Here is a 26,154-nt window from a genome sequence, read left to right as displayed (position 1 = left end):
CATGTTATTATAATAAAAGAGGAAACTGTAGAAAGCTAGAAGACTTACTGGGCCCTTCCCTCATTGTTGCTCCTTTTTATGTTATTTTTTTTTTAATTTTTTTTTAACGTTTATTTATTTTTGAGACAGAGAGAGACAGACCATGAACAGGGGAGGGGCAGAGAGAGAAGGAGACACAGAATCTGAAACGGGCTCCAGGCTCTGAGCTGTCAGCACAGAGCCCGACACGGGGCTCGAACTCACGGACCGTGAGATCATGACCTGAGCCGAAGTCAGACGCTTAACCGACTGAGCCACCCAGGCGCCCCTGTTGTTCCTTTTTAAATTCTGTATTATGAAAGCAAACGACAATGCATCCACAAAAAATTCCAAAGGGGAAACATTAAGGATGAGGAAGAAGCTTCCACCAACTGTCCGAATGAGCCAATACCAGGCTAGGACCAAAACATGCTGGTCCTAGAAATACCCAGATGCCCCAGCCCATGCACCTGAACAGGACTCACAAGACCCAAGTTCTAAGCCTGCTTTTGCCACTTGGAGCTGGGGAACCTGGGGCAAAGTTACACTCTCTGTTTTGGCTTCTGCATCTCTAAAATGGAGGTGGTGACGGAACCGATCTCAGGAGTGGTTGTGAGGCATTAAATAATGCAAATGAAGCACATGGCACAACATACAAATCACCTGTATCAGTATTATGATCACTTTCTAAGATGCCCTTGTGGAGCTCAGCGGTGAGCAGCTTCAATGGAGGTCTCCGAATAAGGCCTCCAGTGTCCCGATATCAGCACTCCCCCAAGTGGACAAACCACTATCTCCAGCAGCCAGCAGGCCCAGGTATGCGGGAGCAGCTCCTGGGGAATGGTGACAACAGCCCACCTTTTCCAAACGCTTCCTGTGAGCCACTATTGCTAAGCATCTTGTGTACATCTTCTCATTTGGACTTCCCAACTCCACCCTAGACGTTAGTACCATTGTGCCCATTTGACAGATAAGAACAGTGAGGTTCGATGACTGACTCGTCAGGGTCATATTAGATTAGTCAGTGGTACCAGTGGATTCAAATCTGGATTAGCCTGACTCAGATCCAGACTTTCACCAACACATTTCTGCCTTCCCAAGACCAACCGCCTCCCTTGTAAGTCGGTTAAGCATCCAACTTCAGCTCAGGTCATGATCTTACAGTTCTTGAGTTCAAGCCCCACATGGAGCTCCGCACTGACCATGTGGAGTCTGCTTGGGATTCTCTCTCTACCTCTCCCCTACTTGTGCTCTCTCGCACTCTCTCTCTCGCTCTTAAAATAAATAAATAAACATTTTTTTAAAAACAGTTTTCAATCAATAATCCCTTGATTTCTTTCCAAGTCTATATATTTTTAACATTCATAGGGTATTTGTTTCACACAAAAACTGAAAATCTTGCAATTTAAGTAGAAAATCCAGCTGTGGCTCCATAATTTTGAAATTCCTGTTCTGGCAAATGTATATCACTGGCTTTTTTCAAAAGATTAGTGAGCTGTGAGCCCTTTCCTGAGAGGATTACATCTTATTTCAGGGTGACCAAGTGACTCCTAATATTCAGAAATACTCACACTTGGCCACAGATCTTGAGATTTTAAAGTAGACACCAGTTTTAATCTACACAGGGAAATAGCCCGTGTATATTAAAACACACACACACACAAACACACACACACACACACGTGCATTTGACTGGCTGCCTGACAGTGAGTCCCTTAAACAGTGTCCTCTGTGCTGGTGTACAAAAGCACAGCATTCTGACAGGGGCACAGGCCAAAATTGAGAAAAAAAGAATATTCAAACTTTAGCATTACCATCCAAGAAGCCACATGACTGTCAGTGGGGCAAAAACCTATGCCCACTGAGCTGTTTGCACATAATGTAATCATATTGTGCTAAAAGAAATTTCACCGATAATGGAAAGTGGTAGGAGGCTAAGAGTAAAGCTGTATGTTATGACTCGTGGCCAAAGACTACCTACTTCCAATGGGTTTACTGCCTCCCACACCTATTGTTCTTTTTACACTATTTTTCCGCCTCTGCCTCAACAAAGCGCAATAGAAAAGGCATTACGGATGGTGCAGGTACAAAGAGCCAAAGCCCTGCCCGGTGTTTCTGAGTCTCCCCTTGCTTTGCAAATTACAGTACAATGTTATAGCAAGAACAAACTTGTGTCCCAAAACTTCCCACCTTTACTGTACGAGGGACTAGATTAGAAGAATTCGGGAAAGAAAGCAAAAGCAATCCACCTCCCTGGGGACATAATAAATGCTTTTGTTTGCAATGGTGCCTTTGTTGCATTAAATGCGTATGCCATATGGTGTCTTAATTTTATGAACTCATCATGGGGTCAAAGTGACTAAAATTCCTGAAGTCTCTCCTGCTCTTCATTAAAAATGAGGCGGGACACTACAAACAAGAGAAGCCAGGGCAGTGAGGCTTCCCATGTGCCACATATCGTTCCAAACACTTCGTGTGGGTTATAGCATCCAATCCTCCCCAATGCCTATGACACAGGTGCTTGTATTATTAGTTCTGTTTTGCCAGTGAGCAAACCAAAGGCCCAGGGAGGTAAAACTAGTGACTGGGAGAGCAGAATTCAGCTCCAAAGCCCGTGCTCTTTTTAAAAATCTCTTTTCAGCTGCTCAAGCTCATCGTAATAGAAACCTAGATTTTTCTAAAACCAGACACTTGGCTCCCTCCTGGGAGCCAAGAGTGAGCAGCTGTCAAGAAGGAAATGCAGGGTCAAGTTTACATCAGGGGAAGGTCTAGACTCAGGGCAATTCCACAGGCCAATTACACCTTTCACTCCATTTTAATGCAAAACACCAAAGTCTCAGGAAAATATGTCAAATCAGTAAGTGTATGATACCACATTTGCCATATTTAGAGACCTGAGCCAAGAGATGAAGAGCAGGTTTGACTTTTCAGGGAAAACATGGAGGTAAATGCTCCCCGGTTTTGGCAGAATTGCTCAGTCCTCTTGTCTTAGCTGAGACTGCATCCTGCTTGGGGATCCCACAAGGTCACTCTCTTCCTTGGCAGCTGTGCCCTCCAGGCTGAGAAGAGGCCTTAAGGTGTCCGACACTGCCACCTCCCCCCTGCCAGCCAGGGCCAGACCAGCCAACCCTGCCCACGCTCCCCTAGTAACCATTTCTGTCCCACGGAAGGTACAGCCCACGCTGGAGGGTCAGAGAGCCCTTCCTGGCCTCGCTGCCCAAAGAGCAAATATCTCGAAACCCCACCCAAACACACATGAGGCCTCTGGCATCCCCACCTACCCAGCCCTTCTCATCCTGCTGTGGCCCTGCAGACCCCGCCAAAGCGTGTGCTCAGGTGGGCTGATCCCACACAGCCGGCATGTGCTGTAAAGGAAAGTCAAAGGCTTGGGGGGTCAACATGAACCCATGGGAGTCCCAGCCTCACCGCGTGGCCAGCTGAGCTACAAGCCCCACCTGGGAGAGGCGGTAAGGTGGGCCGCCTCCAGGAGAACTAAGGACCACATCAGATGCCTTACATGATCTGCTTTCATACAAAGAACGCTTGGCTCGTGAACACTCAGAAGAAAAAAAAAAAGTCCATCTCCTTCCTATCCAGCCCCCATCAACCATCTGTTTACCTAAGCTGGTTATGACCTTGGTGGATTTCAAGAAGCTGCTGGTGCTGTCAGACTCTGATGTTCTGTAACATTTCTGGGCACGAATGGTGCTTGGGCACTTTTCTGAACTACCTGGCCCAAGGGGAACTACCACAGCTTCTGCATGTTCACCTTCATGCACGACTTCTTACTGATTTTCACTGCTGGTTACAAGGGCTGCGTGCATAAACAATTTTCTAAAGTTACGCGTCTACAATAGCACCCCCCACCATGACTTCCAAGTGTTGGTGCCTATGTCTGTACAAACCGGGGTGGCCCGCGTCACTCCTTCAACATCTTCAAGGAGACCAGCAGAGGACTGCAGAGGCTCACAGGCCAAACACAACAACAGGATGTGCCAAGCAAGCTCTGAAACATAGGCAGGCAGGGCCAGTGGGAAGGGCCAAGGGACACAGAATGCCTTTCAGTGCCTCCTGCAACTTGGTGGCAGATGGCAGTCCCCATGCATCATTGCACCTCCCTGTCCCGACAGGAGGAAAGACCCCCCTGCCCAGTGAGGTGCCCTGTCCCCTGCTGGTCTCCAGGGCCACCACCTAGGAAGCTGTTGGGAGAAGTCTAGCAGGTGGGAGGAAATACCTGGAATGCTCTCCGAGAGGGCATTCGGATCAATGAGTGTCCATGGCTGGCTCCTGGATGTGCCCCCCCTGCCCCAGCAAGGGGATCGCTGGGCGCCTGGGCTCTCCTATGGCTTTAGCCGCACCCCGAACACTGGGGCACAGGCAGCCACTCCTCAGCCTGACCCACTGCCCCCACAGCAGGGTGAGCCAGGAAGAAGGTAACAGGGAGACCCTGAGGCAGTTCTTCAAGCCCGATGTGTGAGGGGTTCCGCTCATGACCCTCAGGGAGAAGAGAGCTGACCTCAACGAGAGGAGGGCATGTCTGGGGGGAGGCTGCCTCCACATAGCCTCCTCCCGCTGGGGTCCACAAGCTCATCCCCGTCAGGTGGGAGGTGGGATCACCTGCCAACATGCTGGCACCCAGCACTCACCCACCCATTCGTGCACTTGCTCATTTAGTCACACATATCTGTGAGCCAGGCCCCACGGATGCTCAGGGAAGGTTACCTGAAGACCCTCTATTCATATCATGCAACCAATCATGACCTCAACCAATCCCTGCCGGGAGGCTTTCCCATACCAGGCACCAAAAAAGTGTTTTTTGCACTTTATTCCATTTAATCCTCACTACAGCCTACAACGTAGAAGGTGCTGGTCTCCTTTCACGTTTGAGGGTACAGGTTCAGAAATGTTAAACTACGAGGCAACCCAGCTAGGAAACGGCAGATTTGGGACTCCAATCCCAGTCCCTCTGACTCTACACCTGTCTTCTCTGCTGTTATCGAGGCTTTCAGTTCCTGAAGTAACTTCTCAGCTGTTACCTCATTTAATCCTCCCAGACACCCAGGAGGTGGAGAAGCGCAGGGATTAGCCACAGTTGTTTCAAACAAGAACTGAGGTTGAAAAAGGTCACACAGAGTCAAAGGGAAACTCCAGCACAGCAGCCAGGTAAGCACACTCCATCACCTTGGAAAGGCTGCTTAACTTCAGTAAACCTCAAGCTCCAGATCTGTAAAATGGGGTGAATGGTAGTCCCTGACTCATTCGGTCGCTGGGAGAACTTAGGGATGGCGGATGGCACGTGTGAAGTACTTATCACAATACCTGGAATGCGGGACTTGCAGAGTGGACGCTACCTGTCTTTACTAGGAGATTAAGCAATTTGCCCAAATCCACTCAGGAAACGCCTACAGAAAAGATAAAAAGACAAATGCCGGGGCTCCGAGGCCAGTGACCTTTCCTTTACCAACACTGCATCTCCAAAGGAGTGCGTCTCTGAAAATGCTCCATGCTCTCCACCTATTATGAGGATGAACAAAGACGGGCAAAGGACACCTTCTAGCCTGTGGCGGGAGCGAACGTTCAAGTACGCTGAGAGGACGAACTACCCAGCAGGGAAAAGAAAAAGCCGAAATGAGGACAGCCTGCCCCGTAGAGGACTTCACCCAGCACCCAACAGGCCCTGTGCTTTAATGCTCTGCTGTCATCATCTTTAAATTCTTCTTAGTGTTTGAAGGAGGAGCCCCATATTTCCCTTGCACATTGGGCCCTGCAAATTATGTAGCTGGTCCTGGTCTCAGAAGATCCTCAGCTTCCAGCTGCCTACAAGATCTCAGGTGCCAGCTGGACTGGCTCTGTCCCAGCACCCTGGTGGGGTCCCTCAAGCCACACTCTCTGGCAGCCCGAGAGGACAAGAGTGGTCTTCTCCATCAGCAGGCGGCATCTGGCACAATCTGTGATAAGCAGCATCCATTTTCACGGGCATACGCACGCATGCACGAAGCTAATAAGTGTAATGGTAATGACATGTGCGAGCCCTGAATATCAACTGGCTTCACCTACAATGGATAACCAGAGGTCTGCTCTGTGAACCCACAGCCACTTACGGCCCTGCCCAGCTTGCCTGTCCAGATCATTTACATGGATAACAGCTCTTTTAACCTTCGGAGGCTACTGTTCTCCAATATCAGGTGCCAAGATAAACACTCTGAAGTGCACAAAGAAATGGCCATCTATTTCTTGTCAAACAATAATGCTCTCCTTTCCAATATGTCCTTGAAATGCCCATTAATAGTTTGGCTTCTGAGCTGTTTATTTCCATAATCTTGATTTGGGGTAACCAGGAAGGTATGCAACATACAAATTTAATACACATTATACATTTAATGCCTTATTTAAACAGCCTTGGAATGAGCACCTAATGAGTGGTGGATGTCCAAAGCAAATGGACACTGAAATGTTTACCATTTATTGGTAACACACTGGACTCTTCTCATAGTTTGTATCCGTAAAATAACTTTCTTCTGAAAAGCAGACATGCTGGGTACACACACAGAAATCCCCTTAAAAAAATCAGCGATGCAGATGCCTAATCTGTCAAGGCGGGGGGTTGTGGTCCAGACAGAGGACTGTGTCACAGAGGGGTCTCTGAGACTGGCTTTACATTTCAGGAACAACCACCTCAGTCTGCTGGTCACTAAATACTCAGGAAAATCACAGGAAATCAAGCAGCCCTCCTCTTCCTCTATATCATTTCCTTCTCTCGAAGGAGACGCTAACTTTTGTTTAATGGACCAAAGAAGGCTGATAAAGACTCCACCAGTGTTTCCAGAAGCCTGACGTGGGGAACTCTGTCTCTTTCCGAATGATACGCAATAGCATGACTGCAATCACTCGAGATAAAACATAGGCCATTATGTCTCTTGTATAAAAGTTGCATTAAAAGGATCTCAGATGCTAATTCACAGGCTGGCATTTACAGCATTTATTTCATCTTTTCTCTGTCTCAGCCACAGCAAACATCCCAGTCAGAGCAGAGCGTCCCAGGGAGCACAGAATCTGTTCAAAGCCTCTGTCTAGAAGATGCTGTGGGTCTCCGCCGAGGAGGACCATTTCAATTAGCACTGTGACTGCGAAACATGGAGGACCCCTGACCGACATGAACGCGGACAAAGAAGAAGTCCATTTGTTGCCATCTATGATGGTAAATCTGGATGAATAGCAGACAGGACACAAAAGATCTTGGTGAGAATATACGCTTCTTTAAGTAAGCCCAACGCACCAAGTCACGTATTGATCAACCTAAGTGTGAGCACTACCACCAACTGAGGATCAATCAAAGACTGAAAAGGGCTCCAATCTCAAACTTGCACTCCTGGGACCACGTGCTCCAGGCTGCAGGACAGCTAAACACCTGGTGGGCCCGCAGGTGCTTGGGGTAATGATTCCACGTCTCTTTTACTTTTGTTCGTCCTCATACATGGCTAGGTCTTCACCACCAAACGGACACACCAACTGTGCTTGCACGTGCCCCACAGGTTTCATAATTATTAGGTGATTTGGTACTCGCGTGCTTGCCTAAAAGCACCCTGGTATTAGAATAAGATAAAACATAAAATGAAATAAAGGGCCAGCATGAGATCGCCATAGTAATTGATCAAAATTATAACCACACTGAACTAAAAATCTGAGTTTGCCTCCGACAAGAAAATAATGCCTATATTTTCGTTTCCCTTAATTTTGACCAGCATCTGCAAATCCAGCCACAGGGGCTGCAGCGGCTCCTAACGAAAGAAAAGGCAAAGCAGAAATCTATCTGGCAGCAAAGAAATGTTGAGAGGAAGCAAAAGAAGAAAAAGACATGAACAAAAGTTCAGACAAAAATTTAGCAAAGCCATACAAAAAGAAGTTTCTCTGGTGGGCAAAGGACAGCGTGTGAGTTCACAAATGCAGTTAGATACATGCGTGGGTAAGATATCAGTGACTTGCAACTGGTTCACCCTGTTCCACTGATGTTCTGGTGACTGGGATAATGAAACCAGTAAAGTGTCCTGAAAGACTGAAATCTGTCATTTCTGAGATTTCAAGCCTTTTAAAAATAATCTGCCAGAGAAAAGTCCAGTAGCTGAAGTGGCGTTGGGAATTAAAGCACTGGCGGTGGAGGCTGAAGGCATTCATCTTGCAGAATGACCAACAACTGTGTTTTCTCAACAAAAATGTTCAGCAAAGTAGCACCCCCCCCCCCCACCTAAAAAGCAATCTGTACCCGCGTCAGGCTTCCTACCCAATTCCTGACAAGTGAATCCTCCTTTTCAATTATTTAAAAGTCCATCGATCTCCACGCTGATGAAAAGTCATAATTATCAAAATGGGTGAAAGAACCAACCTTTCGCTTTGCTGACTCCGTCTTGCGCAAAGAGACATCACGTTTATGTATTAAAGCCGTCCTCTCAATAAATAGTTGATGACGCAAAAGCCTTGCCATGCATTCCAAGAAGTGCATGTTTGGTAAGCGCTGCATGAGGCATCCAAGGTAAATGTCAATTATTTTCCTCGCATTAAAGACAGAGACATACCGTACCTGTATTTCCGCTGTGTACTTATCATCACAATTCTAGAAAGTGTAATTGGAACCCTTCATTCCCATAAACATAGCATTGTCTGAATGCGGTACTAAATAGAATGAAAAACCCAGCCTCGACCACATTCTTCCTAAGGAGGATGAAATGAGAATCACACCACTTTAAAACCTTGTATTTTGGATGTTCGGAGCGTGGAGCCCACGAGTTTAACAGCCTAGGTTACCAGACCCACCGGAATGCTGCGCACTAAATCCCCAAATAGAGAGGTAATAAAACTATACCTCTCCAAAAGAACACAAACAATGTGCATTCTTTGAGGAAAATGAAGCAAGATAGAGGCAGCTGAATACCGGCATGAATATGTCAAATAGGAAAGTTAATTAAAAGTTGAAGTGAATCGAAACGTCTACAGTACCTGCCGGCTTAGGACAGCGGGATATGGACCCGCAGCAGCACGACACGACTTCCCTTGCAGGGGCCCATGGTTCTGTAACAACTGTAAAACCCCTCAAGCTTAACTCTGGGCCCAACGTACAAGTCTCATGTTCTTCCACTCCCTACTGAAAACACGCGACTTTGCTAAAACACCATGACTGCATCTTATAAACTCAAAAATATCCTCTTCTTAAGAAACTAATAGGCTGCTATTCCTGTGCTCAGCAAAGACAAAAAGCAGGGGGGGAAAAAAGAGGAAAATTCTGGCAGAGAATACGTACCATATTATCATAAGCTAAAGTAGCAAAAGCCGTGGTATTAAACATAGAAACAACTGAGGACATACTCTCTTTCTTGAAGCCGTGACAATGAAGTACATTGTTAAATACTTGTATTTATGCTGATGAAGTCAGTGATAATACTACCAGCTCAAATTATATTATCTAATAAAAGCCTTACCAAAATGGCAGTTTTCCCAGTCTCCAAACACCTTAAAATAAGTGGCCAATTGTTATTTAACTTATACTCACAATAGCTGTTTTGTAAAGTTTTTGCCCTAGTGCAAAAATTACTAAGCTCCCATTCTAAAAATGAACACACTACATTAATTCACAACAAGAAGCGTCAACTAGAGAAACTACACAGAACATGTAAAATTATACACTGGTATACAGTATACCCACTTAACTGAAAACCAAGTTCAAATGTCCATGCCTTTAAAGTGTAATTATGCAAAAGTGTCCATTAGGCAACATGGTATTGTCACCTTTGAAGACCCTTAATACAGTGTTCGCACATTTTTCAGCCAAGTTTTTTTTTTTTTAACTCATTTTGAAAGTATCTTCATTATTAAGGATGAAGTGACGTGATGGGAGGATGCATAGAGTTCTGACTGGAAGAGTGTTTCTTCACGCACATGGGCAGAAACTCAAAAATAAGCAAGAGAAAGGCAACTGTCTCCTTGCTTTTCCAAACGATTTGATGCCTCCCACACTCTGAGCACCTGAGACCTTTCTTATACCTTCCTGTACTCTGAACTGTCAAAAATCAATGTTCTCTGCTAATTTAAAAAACACTGTCATATTTGGAGGTAACGGGCCAAGATGACCAAAAGGTACCTACAAAAGTGCCCCCCAAGTTGTCCGGCATGCCTGCCCATCGTTCATGAAAGTCCTTGCCTATCAAGCCAAAGCCATAGGTATCTCAGGACTCCTCAGCAGATGCCTGCATTCCAAATGCAAAAGCAGGTATGCACCCTGGAACCCAATGGCAAGCAACACCCCACCTTCCCCTCGCATCAGATTACAAAAAGCCAGGCAACAGCAAGAAATGACAACAAAGCCATAAACAGCTGGATATAATTACACAATTGTCAAGCTGCAAACATGACAAAAGCAGAGCTAGGCTTGTGAATTCAATATCAGAAAGGATGCTGATGAGAAGGTAAGAGAAGCATTTTGGCTGTTTCCAATTTGCTATTATAGAGTGGCCAATAATATGGCTGATGGGCTTTTGTGCAGCACGTATATGAGTGCGAGTGCCTGTGCTAACTTCAGAGAGAAGGAAAAAGCGTATCTCATGCGCTTCTACAAAACGTGAGATAAAAGATATGTAAGCACGCACACACACACACACACACACACACAAACATTCACAGGCTCTAAAGGGATACTTTCAGAGTTGGTACAACCGCACTACAACATGCAAATGAAAAATGTTTCTTTAAAGTTATACAAAACGTTCTCTTCTTTAAAAGCATAAGGAAAATACACAAGCAATGCAACACACGCAGTGCAACAGTCCAAAACTTTCCACATAAAACATCTGACACGCAGGCAAAATGCCAAAGCAGAATACAGACTGGTCCAAGTTAAAAGAATGCTAGCAAAGACGCAATTCCTATAAACGGAGAGGTGGGTCACAGGAATGTAAATGATCATCTTCCATAAAGGCACATCGTAGCCTCAAGTTTTTATCAACTGCCTATAATTCAATGGATTCCTTCCCCAATAGCGGAGTTGAGCAAACAATTTTTTCACGGTTTCAAAGAATATGACTATTGGTAATTTTTAAGAATAACTTCCCTCATTCCATTGTGGGCTGATGCCTTATTACGATATTCGGATTTCATGTGACAAACTGTTTCATATAATGTCCCCAAAAACGCTACTCTCTGAAGCGGAATGCCATAAATAAAATACGTACTTGGTTACCAGGCAGCATGCATAACACATATGTTACATTGGCCCAAAAAGCACATTTAAAAATGCTTAAAAGTTAACTTGACAATTTAAGCTGTTTGTACCCATTTTCAGAGAATTATCCCCTAAAGGCCAATTTTTATTTTCTATCTTTGAGAGAATACTTGGATTAATCCTGTTGATTTGTTAACTTGAAATTCTTTTAACCCCTGTAATCTCTCCTTCCCAGCCTATATTTTTCCTTTTTCTACCTTGGAGAGGAGGGCAAAGGACCATACATTTCACAAGGTAATTTTAAGCATAATACTGCCTGTTTGAATTAAAATTGATGCAGCTTCTGATAAAAGCCTAATAATCAATTCTCCATTCTCATTACTCTCCAGAATTATATGGACGCAGACCAATTTCTTAAGTTTGTGGACTACTCTCATAGGTTATTACCCGGCAGTGCAGCTGAGTGGAAAGATAACCACATTCATTCTCCTTATCTGTAATGATGTAATGCATCCCAGCCGTGGGTCTAGATGATTGGGGAATAATGGGATTGTACAACCGCAGGGATGACAAACAATAGTGCAGCGTCTTTCTCAGACACGCCGAACCCCAGTCTCCAACGCAGGCAAGGTGAAAGACATCGTAAAACAGGCGCTGACGCTGCCCCTTGGATGAAGTTAGCATTTTTTGGCCAAAGAAGCATCTGCCCTCACACTGTAACAGCAATACCGGCACTGGAAGGAGAGCCATGCAAAAACACTCAGTTTCTGAGCCCTAGCCAGGACAGTGCCAGTGAGTATCCCGCTTTTCTTTGTGTTTAGAATCAAGTGTCATCTAAAAATAACCAGTTGGTGGGGAGAAGTCATTGCATACTTCATTGCCAAGAAACGAGGGGATCAGAGACACCTCTGATAACTGATGCTGCTCCTCGGGGTTCACGTTTGTTTGGAAAACTAAATCTGCCTCCATTTTCTGTGCTGGAAAAATCATCGCTTCCTGCCACCACAGAAACCTTACCTTTTGCAGAAGCTGGGAACCAGAGTACTTAGCAGCAATGGATTTTATCTCCCCACCAAAAGCCGAGGCCCAGAGCTTCACCCTACAGGGAGAAAGGGCAAATGTAACACCCGTGTCACAGTCAACACGCACGCACACACGGAGCTGTGGCTGAAGGAGCCGGGCGATATAACATTGGAGGGGGAGAAGAAAAAAAAAGAAAAAGAAAAAGCGCCTGGGTAGAAACTGCCAGCACCAAACTGCAGAGCGCAACGCAGGAGGGGGCCCGAGGGGGGTCACATAGTTCAGAATGCGCAAAGTCTCCCAAGCTCTCTATAAAGATCACTGGGGGTTATGTGAATAATTGCCCGAGAACTGGACCACGCAAACTGGGATCACCTGGCAAATACTAGTCGGAAGAAACCCACCCATCCCCCCACCCCAAAAGAAGTGAGATGGCAAGATAGCAAAGAGGGAGTAAATAAACGGCCCGTGGAAGTTGGATTCGGTAAACAGGCTTCAAAGTTGGAGGTGTCACTTGAGGTGAGCCTCTCCAGGTCTCCCTCGCCGACCCGAGCGAGGGGGCAAGAGCATCCCACCCCAGCCTCGCCGCCCCACGCCCGTCCTGAAAGGCAGGTGCGAAAGGCGAGGCCGACGCCGGCGGCAGGTCCTGCCCGGCCGCACCTGCAGGCGCCCAAACTTGGACACGGCGGGTCGCGGGCGGCCGGGTCCCCTCCCCGGGCGGCGCACGACCCGGCACTTACACGGAGAGCGGGATCTGCTGCTCCGAGCGCACCACGGCCCCCAGCGCTGCGTAGAGAAGCGCGGCGGCGAGGAGCGCCGAGGCCCCCCGGGACGCGCGCCGCTGCGAGCCGGGCCCGGCCATGCTGGGCTCCCTCCGACGCGCCGGCGGCGGCGACAGGAGCGGCCGCGGGGAGCTGCGCCGAGCGGGCGGTGGGCGAGCGCGCTGGGCTGCCTGCTCCGCGCCGCCCCGCCTGCCTCTCGCGCGCCGGGCTCACTTGGGGAGCAGAAAAAGGAGCAGGGGGTGGGGGAGGGCGGGGAGGAGGGAGGGAAGGGAGGGGAGAGGCAGGCAGGCGGGGGGAGGAGGGAGAGAGCCGCGCCTCTCGCTCGGCGGCCGCCCGGCCCCGCCTCGGCGGCCCCGGGGAGTCCGGCGGGCCCCGGCGGGAGGGCGGGAGGCGCCGCGCGGGCGGGGACTCGCAAACTCCAGTGTCCTTGGCGGCGGCGGAGCGCGCCCTGCCCCGCCCGGCCACTGCGGCCGCCGAGTTCTTTACAACTCCGCAGTCCGCCGCCGCGGGCGCGACTCTCGGGCTGGCCCCGGGGCCGTCCCCCGACCCCGGCGGCCCGAGCAGCTGGGGGTGGGGGTCGGGGACGCTCGAGGGCGGCCGGGTCCCGGGCGGCGGGGTCTCGTGCCGCGACGCCTCAGAGGATTCTCCGGAGGGTAGGGGCGGGCGCAGAGGCAAAAGTAAGAAGGCGCCGGGGCTCGCGGCGGCGGCCGGGGTCGCGCGCGGCGGAGCGGAGTGGGGACGGGACTGGGGGCTCCGCGGGTCCCGGCGAGGGCACTGCTGCGTGGCCACCCGCGGCTGCTCCCCCGGCCGCGGAGCCTGAGAGGGGAGGGCGCGGAGGGCGGCGCTGGCGCGCGAGCGCGGGCTCGGGCTCCGGCCGCAGCGGGGCCGCCCCCGAGGCTCCCGGAGCCGGGGCCGGGGCTTCCGAGCCGCTGGCGCTCGAGCGCGCTGCAGCGCGGGGTCCGCGCGAATGCGGCGGGCGGCGGGGCCGGACTCTCAGGGCCGGGAGGGGAAGCCACCGCGGCGCTCTGTCCCTCCTGACCAGCGGACCCCCTAGATTTCGGGAAGGCGAGACTCTCCTGAGGCCGGGAGGCCACCCGCTCCCCCACGCCGACCCCCACCCCTTGGGCCGGAGGTGCTTTCGGGCCGCGCGCCGAAGGAGGGGCGAGGCGAAAGGAAGTCGGGGAAGCCCTGGGCGCCCGGAGGACCCCCCCGCCTCCCCCGCGGCCTCTCTGGCCGCTCCCACCGGGACCCAGCTGTCGGAGCCCCCGGCCCGCGCGCGACATCTGGGCTGTGACTGGGAACTTTGGGGGGCCCTCGCGCCGACCGCCAGGGAACACCGACCCGAGGGAGGCTGAGTCATCCTCGACCCGCCGAGCGCACCTCGAGTGGCCCCTGGCGAGCCGCGCGCTCCCGACGCCGCGGGGTCTCCGGTGCGTCCACTGCCCGGGCGCGCCTAGTTTGCGTGCCTCCGCAACCCGGGCCGTGCGCTCCTGCGCGCCGGTCGCCTCCAGCCTCCGCGCCCTCGGGCGGCGGGGCAGCGAGTGAGTGTGGGCTGCGGCTGCCGCCCTGGGGTGCCCTGCGAAGACCCAGGCCGGTGCTCCAGCCCAGCGGCCCCTGGAGAGAGTTACCCCAGCAGATGCTGGGCTTGATCTGAGTTGGCTGCGTGGGGAGGGAAGACCCAGGGCTCCTGTGGGCCGGTCGCGCTCCCACCCGTGGCTTGGCGCCGGGAACAGGCCCCACCTGGGAAACGCCAGGTGCGTCCCGCCCACGGGCAGCATCTACAAACTCCACGGATGACTAACCGGTTATAATGAATTCTCTGCTTCTGTGCACACCTCCCGTCATTGGAAGCGTGCTAGCAGTTCCAAACTGAGCCAAGCGTGGCCTGACCCCGGGGCAAGTGGTCCGGATGGCTTTGCTGCTCAAATGGGGGCCTGGAAGAAAATCATTTCCCTGCCAGACCCCAGAAGCCTTCTTTCTAAATGAATAAGTGAATGAGGGTAGGAGGGAAGCATATTAGCCCTCAACAGTAAAGCACCAGTCCGTTAAGTATATGTATCTATATGATAATAGCCCTTCACGCATTCCCTCACTCAACTAGTGAACTGTCAAGCACCTGTGTGGTGGGATATGTGCTGGAGATCCAGTAGAGAACAAATGACACCTGCCTCACAGAGTGGATGCCCTAGCGAGGGAGACAGGCTTTCCTCCTTATGCATTTAAATCATAAATGCATAACTGTAAACTTTAACAAGAGGTCAACTACAGCGCATATGAAGAAAAAGTACCCATAGCATCTATAGTATTGTTATCCCTATTAACTGATGGGAAAATTGAGGCACAGCAAAATAATACAACTTAGTCATATGTAAGCAACCCCTGGACTGCTGGACTATATTAAGGGCCACTTGGGCACCAAGGTCACAATGACATTTTATAAAGTCCTTATGCTCTGTCACCCTGACCTGAGCAAACTTCACACGCATTCTGGGCAACTAGAGAGCAACCAGGAGAGGAGCCCTCGCACAGGGCATCACAGTCCCAGGAGGGTGGCATCTTGACATTTATAACCTTGGACCACTTTATTATAACATGGACCACCTTAAACAGCATGATGCACAATATGTTTAAGATGAATCCCACTAAACATTTCTTACTCTGTCAAAAATAAAGATATTTAAACTATCTGCTACCAATAAATTCAGAGCTCGAAGTGTCACAAAGATTTGGGGTTTGTGTGCCACATCAGAATAAGGAACCAGGAGCACCTTGCAACGCACCATGTGCAGCATTAGGCACTGGGTCCCACCTGCCATTTTCACCCAAAAGCCTGTATTTCAACACCCGGCTCTCAGTTGAAGCACTAAATCCAGCCAAATGAAACTTTTCACTGGCAGACTTGCATACTCTGTCCCCTCGACTGAGGATGCTGTATTTGTCCTATGACAACAAGCTGCTGTAGGGCTTTGAACAGAAATGAAACACGGTGAAAAATTTTAGAAATGTTCACCTGGTCCTGGTCTATAGAATGGACTCCAGAGGAGACCCCAAAGCAGCAGTTCTGGGTGGGGGAAGGAACATTGCCCCTAGGGGCATACTGGACATTTGGGAGTTTTCCATTTGTCACAATGACTTGGAATCCTGTTGGCATTTAGTAGATGGAGGGCAGACAGTCCCACACAAGGAAGAATTGTCCTGTGTCCCACAGGACTTTGAAATGACCCACTGGACATTCAGGTAAGAAAAAAACCTGCTCATCATTATCTGAATCTAGAACCTAAACTCATTTTATATAAAAATACAAAGGAGTTTTTGCGGTGGTTTTAACAAGCACCAAATTTTCCAGAAATGTAACTGATGTGTAAATAAAGGGAAAACTGTTATCAGTCTTGTTTAGAACCTTAGCCAGAGGTGTGTGCGTGTGTGTGTGTATTTGCTTTACCATTTTGGAAAATCATTTCTCCAATGGTAACTGTGCTCATAGGTCCTGAATCACCAACAGAGCACATCTGTACCAGTCAACACTTGAGTGTGGCATTCACAGTTAGTCTGCATATAGGTGCAAGCTTCTAATGACTTTATAACATCTTGCAGTGTAATCATGCGTGTTTCACACAGTGAAACATCTCTTGTTTTATTATAAATTACTTTTATTTCTCTTCGATATTATCAGATAAATCATCATATTGATTTTTTTTTTTAATTCCGACTGAGTAGGTGATATTGTCTCAGAATTTCGTATCAGGATGGTAAAGAGGGCGCTGGATCTAACTGGGTAAAGATCTATTGCTCTAGATCAGAAACAGACACCTGCTGAAAGGTTGTAATGTTGCTGGGGACACAAAATGCTTCACCCTGAAGGTGCAGAATGACAAATGCTTTAGCCTTTGACCTAGCAATTCCTTTTGTAGGAATTTATCTTACAGTTAGTCAGTTGCATCCATATACAGTTCTTCATTACTGTATTATCTCCAAGAGCAGAAGACTAGAAACAACCCAACTGGCTATTAGTACACGATTAGTTAAACATACATCTACACAATGGAGTATTATGCAACTATACTCCTTCAGCCCTTGGCTGAAGACCAGCTTCCAGCTCACCATCACCCCCCCCCCCGACACACACACACACACACACACACACACACACACACACACACACACTTGCACACACAGAACACATCTCTCCATCCCACCACACTGCCTGGCCCAGACCTCTATCATCTCCTCCCTAAACTCCTGTGACTGACCCCTAATAAGACATCCCTTCTCCTCTCGCCCCCCCTTCAAATACATTCCTTCTTTCTACAGTAGCCAGAGCCCTCTTTTTAAAAACAAAAATCAGACCATAAGCATTTCCCTGCTCAAGATCCTCCAATGGTTTCTGTTTTAAATTAACATGCAGACTCTTAACCAAGACCCCAAGGCCCTTGACTTCTGTCTCCATAAGCCTCATTTTCCCTCCCTCTCCCCACTGCTTACTGTGCTCCCGCCTATCTCCTTGGAATTCCTGGAAAACGCTGAGCTTGATCCCACCTTGAGTCTCTGCATGTGCTATGCCCTCTGCCTGGACCACTCTTCCCCAGATGGCCCCAGGGCTGTTTTATACTGTACTCAGCCTTCGATTCGAACATCCCCTCTGTGGGGAGAACTTTCCTGAGCCTCCAGGTAAAGAGAAACATATACAGGCACACTCGCACACACACCCGTATGACTCTGTGCTTTTACCTTTCTCCATTTTTCTTCCTAGCAGTTATCACTAACCCATAGAGTGATTTATTTGTTTACATTGTGCCTGCCCATTGGGTGGGTCATGTCCAACTTTTCATCATTGTGACTGGAATGGCTTCAGCAAGGCCTTTGATATTATGAGGGCTCCATAAACATCAGCTGAATGGCTAGAATGGATGTCAGCTTGAAATTCCTTTCTCCTTGGGTCCCACCTGTTTCCTTCTTCCTCAGGCTCTAGCATCCACCTCACCGAAGACACAGAGTCTTTTAATAAGCACTACGAAAGAGAGAATCAAGGAAACTGTTTTTCTTAGAATTCCTCAGTCACATCTCTGTGGGAGGATGCTGGTTGGACAAAGAAGAGGGGAGATAAGGAAGATTTCTCAAAAGTTTAAAGACACTGGGAAAACACCATACAGAATGCTGTATTTTAAACAATCACAGGAAAGAAACTTATTTGTTGTCTTCAAAATTCTATTTACCATACAACAGTGACCTAACTTCTAGCCCCACAGTGCTGCTCAGGGTGTGGATGTGTGCAAAGGGGACCGCTGGGAGCACAAAGGAGTGCTCTGCTCTTAGGAGCAGTTTGGATATGTCTAAAATGCAGCCCTTGGGAAAGGTAGTGTCTGTTCACATACTGTCCATTTACTATGCCAAGGTTCCTTCCATGGAGTAGACTGTGAAGGCCACTTCATCTGACTTCAACCAAACTAGATGATCCTTTCTGACATCTCTAAGTCTCCCACTAAAGAAGGAGGGCTCTCGAGTCCACAGCAAAGAAAAAGGCAAAGGATGGGTGGGGGGGGACTTTGCATCAAGATGTGGGAACCCCCCCCCAATTTAAGAGCCATTCCCAACTCTGAGAAGGGAAGGACCCAGAAAGATCAGCAGGCCATGCAACAGCTCCCCTGAACCTCATGATCTGTCGGCCCACAGATGTTAGAGGCAGCAAGTCCACTCCTCCTACTCAGGGGCATGAACTCAGCTTGCAAGGCTGGGTGCTCCCCAGCTCTCTCCTCCCTGCCCATCCCAACCCCACCCCCTAGTACACTGCGAACCCTCATAGCTTTTTATTGATTAAAGTGATTCTGTGTATGTGTGTATGTACATACTATACACACACACACACACACACATATACATTAAATATACATTCTGTGTGTTTATACTATATGATATATAGCATATATTATATTTGCATTATATATAACATGTACAATATATAATATAGTTTTTATATATAATGTATATACACACAGAATGTGTATGTAAATAATGTATATATACACATGCCTGTTCATACAGAATATGTCTTGGTATGAGTATATAATGTATAAGTATGAATGTGGGGGGGTCATCTATGTGACTGTGAGTACCTGTATGTGTATGTGATTGTATGTGTGAGTTTTTGTGTTTGTTTTTGTTTTATTTTTGTGAGAAAGAGAGAGAGAGGGAGAGACAGAGTGTGAGCTGGGGAGGGGCAGAGAGAGGGAGACACAGAACCTGAAGCGGGCTCCAGGCTCCTAGCTGTCAGCACAGAGCCTGATGCGGGGCTCAAACTCCCAAACTACAAAGTCATGACCTGAGCCAGAGTCAGACACTTACCGGACTGGGCCACCCAGGCGCTCCTGTGTGAGCTCATAATTGCGATTTTTTTGTCCATGTATGTGACTGCATGTGTAAGTGTGCATGTGAATGCAATAACCCTAACCTTGCAGTTGTCTTCTTTGCAAAAAGCAGTCTAAGGTAAGGCAGTTCTAGCATTCAATTGAGCGGATCCCTTTTTTTAATTTTTTTTAACGTTTTATTTATTTTTGAGACAGGGAGAGACAGAGCATGAACAGAGGAGGGTCAGAAAGAGGGAGACACAGAATCTGAAACAGGCTCCAGGCTCTGAGCTATCAGCACAGAGCCCGACCCAGGGCTCGAACTCACGGACCGCAAGATCATGACCTGAGCCAAAGTCGGCCGCTCAGCCGACTGAGCCACCCAGGCACCCCTGAGCAGATCCCTTTAAACCAACTTCTACCTTCATCCCCAGGAATGGTGGCCTCACACTCACACAGCCACACTTGCACACACAGTGACACAGATTTTCAGCAACCATTCTCTGGGCAAAAGAAGAATGTTACTGTGGAAAAAGGAGCGCTTAAAGGAACAGTTGCAACACATGCCGTGGCTACTCTTCTGCTTTTGTTTTACATCCCAAACCTCGAGCAAAATGGAGGAAAAAAAGGGAAGTGTTCACACATGACACACTTCTAATTATCTGAATCTAAAGTTGCCTGTTTTCAGAGAGGGCATAGACTGACTTTTTGAGGTTAGGGATATAAGAAAATGTCCTTCCAGGATTGGATCCATTTCTTTGAGAATACCTTAAGAAATTACAAGGTTTCTAAGTGTCCATCACATAGGAACTGGTTAAATTAATCATCATATAATGGAATTTCATAAAGCCGTTAGAAAGGACAAGGTGACTTCTGTGAACTGACATGCCCACATGGCAAGCTGTCCATGATAATTGGCAGTATTAAATGGGAACAAAGCGGCACCTGGGTGGCTGTTTGTTAGGTGTCCAACTTCGGCTCACCTCATGCTCTCACAGTCTGTAAGTTCAAGCCCCACGTCGGGCTCTGTGCTGACAGCTGAGAGCCTGGAGCCTGCTTCAGATTCTGTATCTCCCTCTCTCTCTCTGCCCCTCCCCCTCTTGCACTCTGTCTCTCTCTCCCTCAAAATAAACATTAAAAAAAATTAAAGGGGAAAAAAACCAGGTCATAGAACAATGTGTGTAGTATAAACCCATTTCTGTTTTTTTACAAAACATAAATATAGGTATAGATATAAGTATGGGTATAGATATATCATTATAAACCTTATGAGTGTGTAAGCATGGAACACACTGGGAAGTCACACGCTGAACTGTTAATGCTGGTTACCTCTAGACAACAGGATGGGGAAACTGTGAAAGATTTCACTTTCTAATTTCAACAATTCGGTATTGTTTGAATCTTTACAAAAAGCATGGAGGGTAGAAGCCAGTATGTCTGGAGGTATTAATACAGGAAGCATATGAACAACACAGGTATTCCAAGACACCTTGTGCGTGATCACCTATTTTCAACATCATGATAAGGCAGCAAAAGAAGACCCATCAATGCTAATGAACAATCAGGGGGAGGAAAGGTCCATCCTCAGGGCTGAGTCCTGTGTGGAGGAAGTGATCCGTGTCCTCTGGACATGACCACGTCAGCAGGTGCCACCCGTAGAGTGGCGTGGGCAGTGCCACCCCCCCCACCCCACCACCTCTAAGGCAGCGCATACATTTGTGCTTTCCCCTCAGTGAGTTGTTTTCACTGATAACAACTGGTTTTGAAATGCTGAATTGCAATTATGCAAATCTCTATCACATGTGAAAACATTTATTTTACTGATCATGTTTTGGGGACATAAGGTATTTAAATTCCAGGAATATCAATAATCAGAAAAGGGCACTGTTTTCTGCTACCTAACTTTTATAGTAAAGATAAATATAATATTTGAAAGTTTGCATGAAATAGGTTTCAAATATATGTTGTAAAAACCTGTGTGTGAAGCCAATTTGGGGATGATCCACCCTCAACTTCTCAGCCCAGGTGAGCCTCCCCACTGCCCACAACTCCTCCCACTATTCATTAAGGCTACACTTTGGAAAATAAAATAGTTTTTAAATAGGATAAATAAAATGCATTTAGGTTGGTAAGTGATCTATTTAAACACACACACAGGGGCACCTGGGTGGCTCAGTCAGTTGAGCGGCCAACTCTTGGTTTTGGTTCAGGTCATGATCTTATGGTTCTTAGGTTAGAGCCCCACGTAGGGCTCTGCACAGAGCCTGCTTGAGATTCTCTCCCTCTCTCTCTGCCCCTCCCCTGCTCACATACGCAGGCTCTCTCTCTTTCTCTCTCTCAAAATAAATAAACTTAAAAAAAATTAAAAAACACATTCACATATTCTGAAGGCAAATGTAAGTGTGGATGAAATTAGCCACTGTTTTTGAGTGATCAGTGTCTATAGTTCTGTCTCTCTCATGGACTAGAGCTGGCAGTAACTTCCTGTTGTGAACATAGAACTCTAAATCCTCCGCTCATTTAGACAGTTTCAAGGTCCCTTCATTGGATAACAATTTCATTCAATCATGATTTTGCATCTAAACATTTTGTATAACATGAGTTGGGGAGGGGTTGATCCCTCATCCCATAAAAATAGCCCAATTAATTCAAATATTCTAAGTTGTCAAATAAACAGTCATTTCCACAGTAGATCTCAGTATTCACATAGTTAAGGAGAAATGTTTTAAGTTAAGGACCATGGGGCCTAATCTCAAACTAACTTGTATAATTAAAACTCATCTGACAAAATTGTTTGTCATAAATTAAAGCATAAATTAAAGCATTTTTGACATAAATTAAAGCAACAATATCAATTAGTCAAAATTTTGTGAACCTTTGCACATTTTAATCTTAAGAATTTATCTTAGAGAAATAATTCATGAACACAAAAATATTTACCTATAAGAATATGTGTCAGAATATTATCTGATAGAAAAAATAGGAAATCACTGAAATGTCTAAAAATTGGGTATTGATTAAATAAGTCATGGTTGATTCATGTAATGAATGCTGATTTTGAAAATGATGCTGAAGGGGGGACCTGGTGGCTCAGTCAGTTAAGCGTCCTACTCTTGATTTCTGCTCAGGTCATCTCAGGGTTGGTGAGATTGAGCCCAACACTCTGTGTGGAGCCTGCTTGGGATTCTCTCTCTCCCTCAGTCTCTGCCCCTCCCCCACTCGTGTGTGTGCTCTCGCTCTCTCTCGCTCTCGCTCGCTCTCTTTCCTCTCAAAATAAACATTTAAAAAAATGATGCTGAAGACAATCGTAATTACCAAAAGAATCCCATGATAAAAAAGAATAACTCATAAACATTTGTGTAACAATCCAATGCCTTAGAATATTAACTACCAATGAAAACATAAACAACAAAAAAAAGCTCTTGAAAGTATTTATTAGCAGTGAAACTGCTTTGGCATTTTTCTCTCCCTTTTTTCTTTAATCCTTTCTTTTAAATGATAGAAGCAATGTGCAAACATAGTTTTTAAGATATTTCAACCAGTACAGAAACATTTAAATATATATATATATATATATATATATATATACATATACATATACTTTATTTTAATTTTTTAACATTTATTTTTTGAGAGACAGAGCATGAGCAGGGGAGGGGCAGAGAGAGAGAGAGGGAGTCACAGAATCCGAAGCTGGCTCCAGGCTCCCAGCTGTCAGCACAGAGCCCGATGCGGGCTCGAACTCATGAGCTGTGAGATCATGACCTGAGCTGAAGTCAGACACTTAACAGACCGAGCCACCCAGGCGCCCCTATCATTGGAACTTTAAATAGTATATCTGTATTTCAACTTTTTTATCTGTTTAGTCATCAGCTTAGCCATTTTTACAGCGCCCTTAACATGCAGCTGAGACTTTAAATGCCAAGGATTTGAGGGCGTATGAAGCAGTCTGTGTCCTGGCATAGTTTACTGTCTGATGAGTTTATTAACTTGACCCTCCAATGCTGCTTTACCCAGTATCCTTGGACTCACCACAATGAGAGATGACTTTCAAATTCACGTATTCACCCTCCCTTATACACTTTCTCCTCTTCAAATACGAATATTTGAGAAACATACATATATATAACAATTTTTACATTGTCAAGGTTTATTATGTTTACATCTTATCTTATAAGTCATTCTTCCAGGGCTTATTTACAGACTCATTGTAAAAACTGAGACCCAAAAGTCACATTTACAATAACAGATGGTTATGTACTTTATTATAATCAGTTTCTGTGAAACCATGCAGGGTGTTTGGACCCACAGAGAAAACAGACTTTGGGTAGGAACATGGCTATATCAATTCAGCCTTTTTTACTTTCTCAGAGAAATCATATAAAAAGCAACAAAGATTTTTTAAAATCCGCAAACTTCATTTTCATCAAAATTTAAAGACAGATGTAGTCTGGAGCCTATAAAATACAAGTAAAGGCCAAAGGAGCAGAAACACTGCAGATGTTTATAGGGCATCATATGGGCATATGTATATGGCATTTATATATGACATATATAGGCATGATAAAGGTCATTCACCAAAAACAACTATAGGTAGGTAAGGTGGGCAGGGGGATGGGCTAAATGGGTGATGGGTATTACAGAGGGCACTTGTTGATGAACATTGGGTGTTATATGTGATGAATAACTAAATTATATTCATAAAGCTAATATTATACTATATGTTCACTAACTAGAATTGAAATTAAAACTTGAAACATTAAAAAAAATTAAAAAACCACCAACTCCAGATAACATATTAATGGTGAAACACTGAATGCTTTCCCCTTCCAAATGGGAATAGGCAAGGATGTTCACTATCATCATTTCTATTTAACACTGTACTGGAATTCTTAACCAATGCAATAAGGCAAGAAAAATATTGGAAATAAAGAAGTAAAATTTTCATTATTTGCATATAAATTGGTTATATACATATAAAACCCTATAGAATCTAATATATAGATAATATAGATATATTATAGATATGTATCTATAGATAATATAGATATGTTACAGATATGTCTATCTATAGATAATATAGATATATTATAGATAATATATATATGTATATAATAAAAAATTCCAAAACTAATAAGTGAACTTAGCAAGGTCACAAATACAAAATCAATATATAAGAATAAACTGCATTTCTGTATATTAGTAGCAAACAATTAAGAATGAAATTTTTAAAAATAACACAAACAACAGGGGTGCCTGGGTTGCTCAGTCAGTTAAGCGTCTGACTTCGGCTCAGGTCATGATCTCTCATTCTGTGAGTTAGAGCCCCACATCGGGCTCTGTGCTGACAGCTGAGCCTGGAGCCTGCTTTGGATTCTGTGTCTCCTTCTCTCTCTGCCCCTCCACCTCTCATTCTCCCTCTCCCTCAAAAATAAATAAACATTAAAAAAAAACACAAACAACTAATAATAAATCTAAGATGTGTAAAGTCTCTATACTAAGGACAACAAAAAATTCTTGCAAGAAATTAAGGAAAGCTTAATAAATATAACTAAATGTCCATTTTCCCAAAACTGATCTCTAGGCACAATCAAAATCCCAGAAGACATTTTAACAGAAGTTGAAAAGCTGATTCTAAAAATGCAAACAAAAAGAACCTATACTAGATAAAATGTGAAAAACAAGAACAAAGATAGAGGACTTTTATGATCCAACTTTAAAATTTATTATAAAGGTACAGTATCAAGACAATGCTATATTGGTATGGGTGTAGACATAAAGATAAATAGAATAAATAGAGAGTCTGGAAATAGACCTATAGTTACAAGGTCAATTGATTTTCAACAAAGATTCCAAGGTAATTCAATGGGGAAGAGTCCCTTCCACAACTGGAATCCATATGTAAAAAAATGAGCCTCAGCCCTTGCATCCCATTGTATACAAGACCAACTCAAGTGGTTTATAGATACAAGCCTAAAGGCTAAAACTAAAATTTCTAGAATATAACAAAAAGCTTTATTACCCTGGTATAGGCAAAGATTATGCACACAATGAACACTAACCAAAAAAGAAAAAGATGATGGTCTAGACTTCATCAAAGTTAAAAACACCTACTGTTTGCAAGACAAGACAAGAGAAGACAATATCTAACAAAAACATCTAGAATATGCAAAGAATTTCTACCACTCATTATTAAGAAGATACACTATTTACAAATGGACAAAAGATTTGAGCAGACATTTTACAAATGATGACTTATGGATGGCAAAGAAAACATATGAACTAATGCTCATCATCATTATCCAAAGGGAAATGCAAATTTGAACCCACAATGAGAACACCACACACCCACTAGAATAGTTAAAATTGAAAATCCAGACAGTACCAAGTGTTGGTGAGTCCATGGTGCAGCTGGAGCTCTCCTATATTACCAATGGGACTGCAAAAGAGTACAATGATTTTGGAAAATGCCTGAACAATTTCTTATTCACACAAGCCTTCCCTATAAACCTAGAAATTCCTAGGTACTCACTCACGAAAAATGGAAACACATGCCTACAAGTTATACACGAATGCTCCTAGCCTGGAACTGAAAACAGCCCAAGTGTGTTAATAGGTTATTCGATACACAAGTAGTACTATATTCAAAATACTGAAATACTACTCAGCGCTGAAAGCAAACTACTAAGACATGCTACAAGCAACGTGAGTGAACCTCAAAAATATACTTGAGTGAAAAAAGCTGGGTACAAAAGAGTGTATATACTCTCTGTGAAGTCCAAAAGCA

General features: G+C 45.8%; 1 protein-coding gene across 3 annotated transcripts in view; it reads right to left on the bottom strand.

The window, feature by feature from the left end:
* CACNA2D3 (calcium voltage-gated channel auxiliary subunit alpha2delta 3) overlaps positions 1-13,262 on the bottom strand; it is an 866,452-nt gene extending 853,190 nt beyond the window's left edge. Inside the window, exons 1-2 of one of the 3 annotated variants that reach the window (XM_045493219.1) lie at positions 12,985-13,262; positions 12,242-12,323 (exon numbers count right to left, since the gene is read on the bottom strand). In XM_045493219.1, the coding sequence (XP_045349175.1) occupies positions 12,242-12,323; positions 12,985-13,106 (204 nt within the window). In that variant the 5' untranslated portion in view covers positions 13,107-13,262. The remainder of the gene's footprint in view (positions 1-12,241; positions 12,324-12,984) is intronic. The other 2 variants (XM_045493218.1, XM_045493220.1) reach the window with 2 other exon arrangements.
* Positions 13,263-26,154: the final 12,892 nt, after the last annotated feature.

The sequence above is a fragment of the Leopardus geoffroyi genome, chromosome A2, assembly GCF_018350155.1.
Source record: "Leopardus geoffroyi isolate Oge1 chromosome A2, O.geoffroyi_Oge1_pat1.0, whole genome shotgun sequence".
Classification (NCBI taxonomy): Eukaryota; Metazoa; Chordata; class Mammalia; order Carnivora; family Felidae; genus Leopardus; species Leopardus geoffroyi.
The sequence above is the reverse complement of the archived record's forward strand: the minus strand, read 5'-3'. Positions and strand labels throughout refer to the sequence as shown.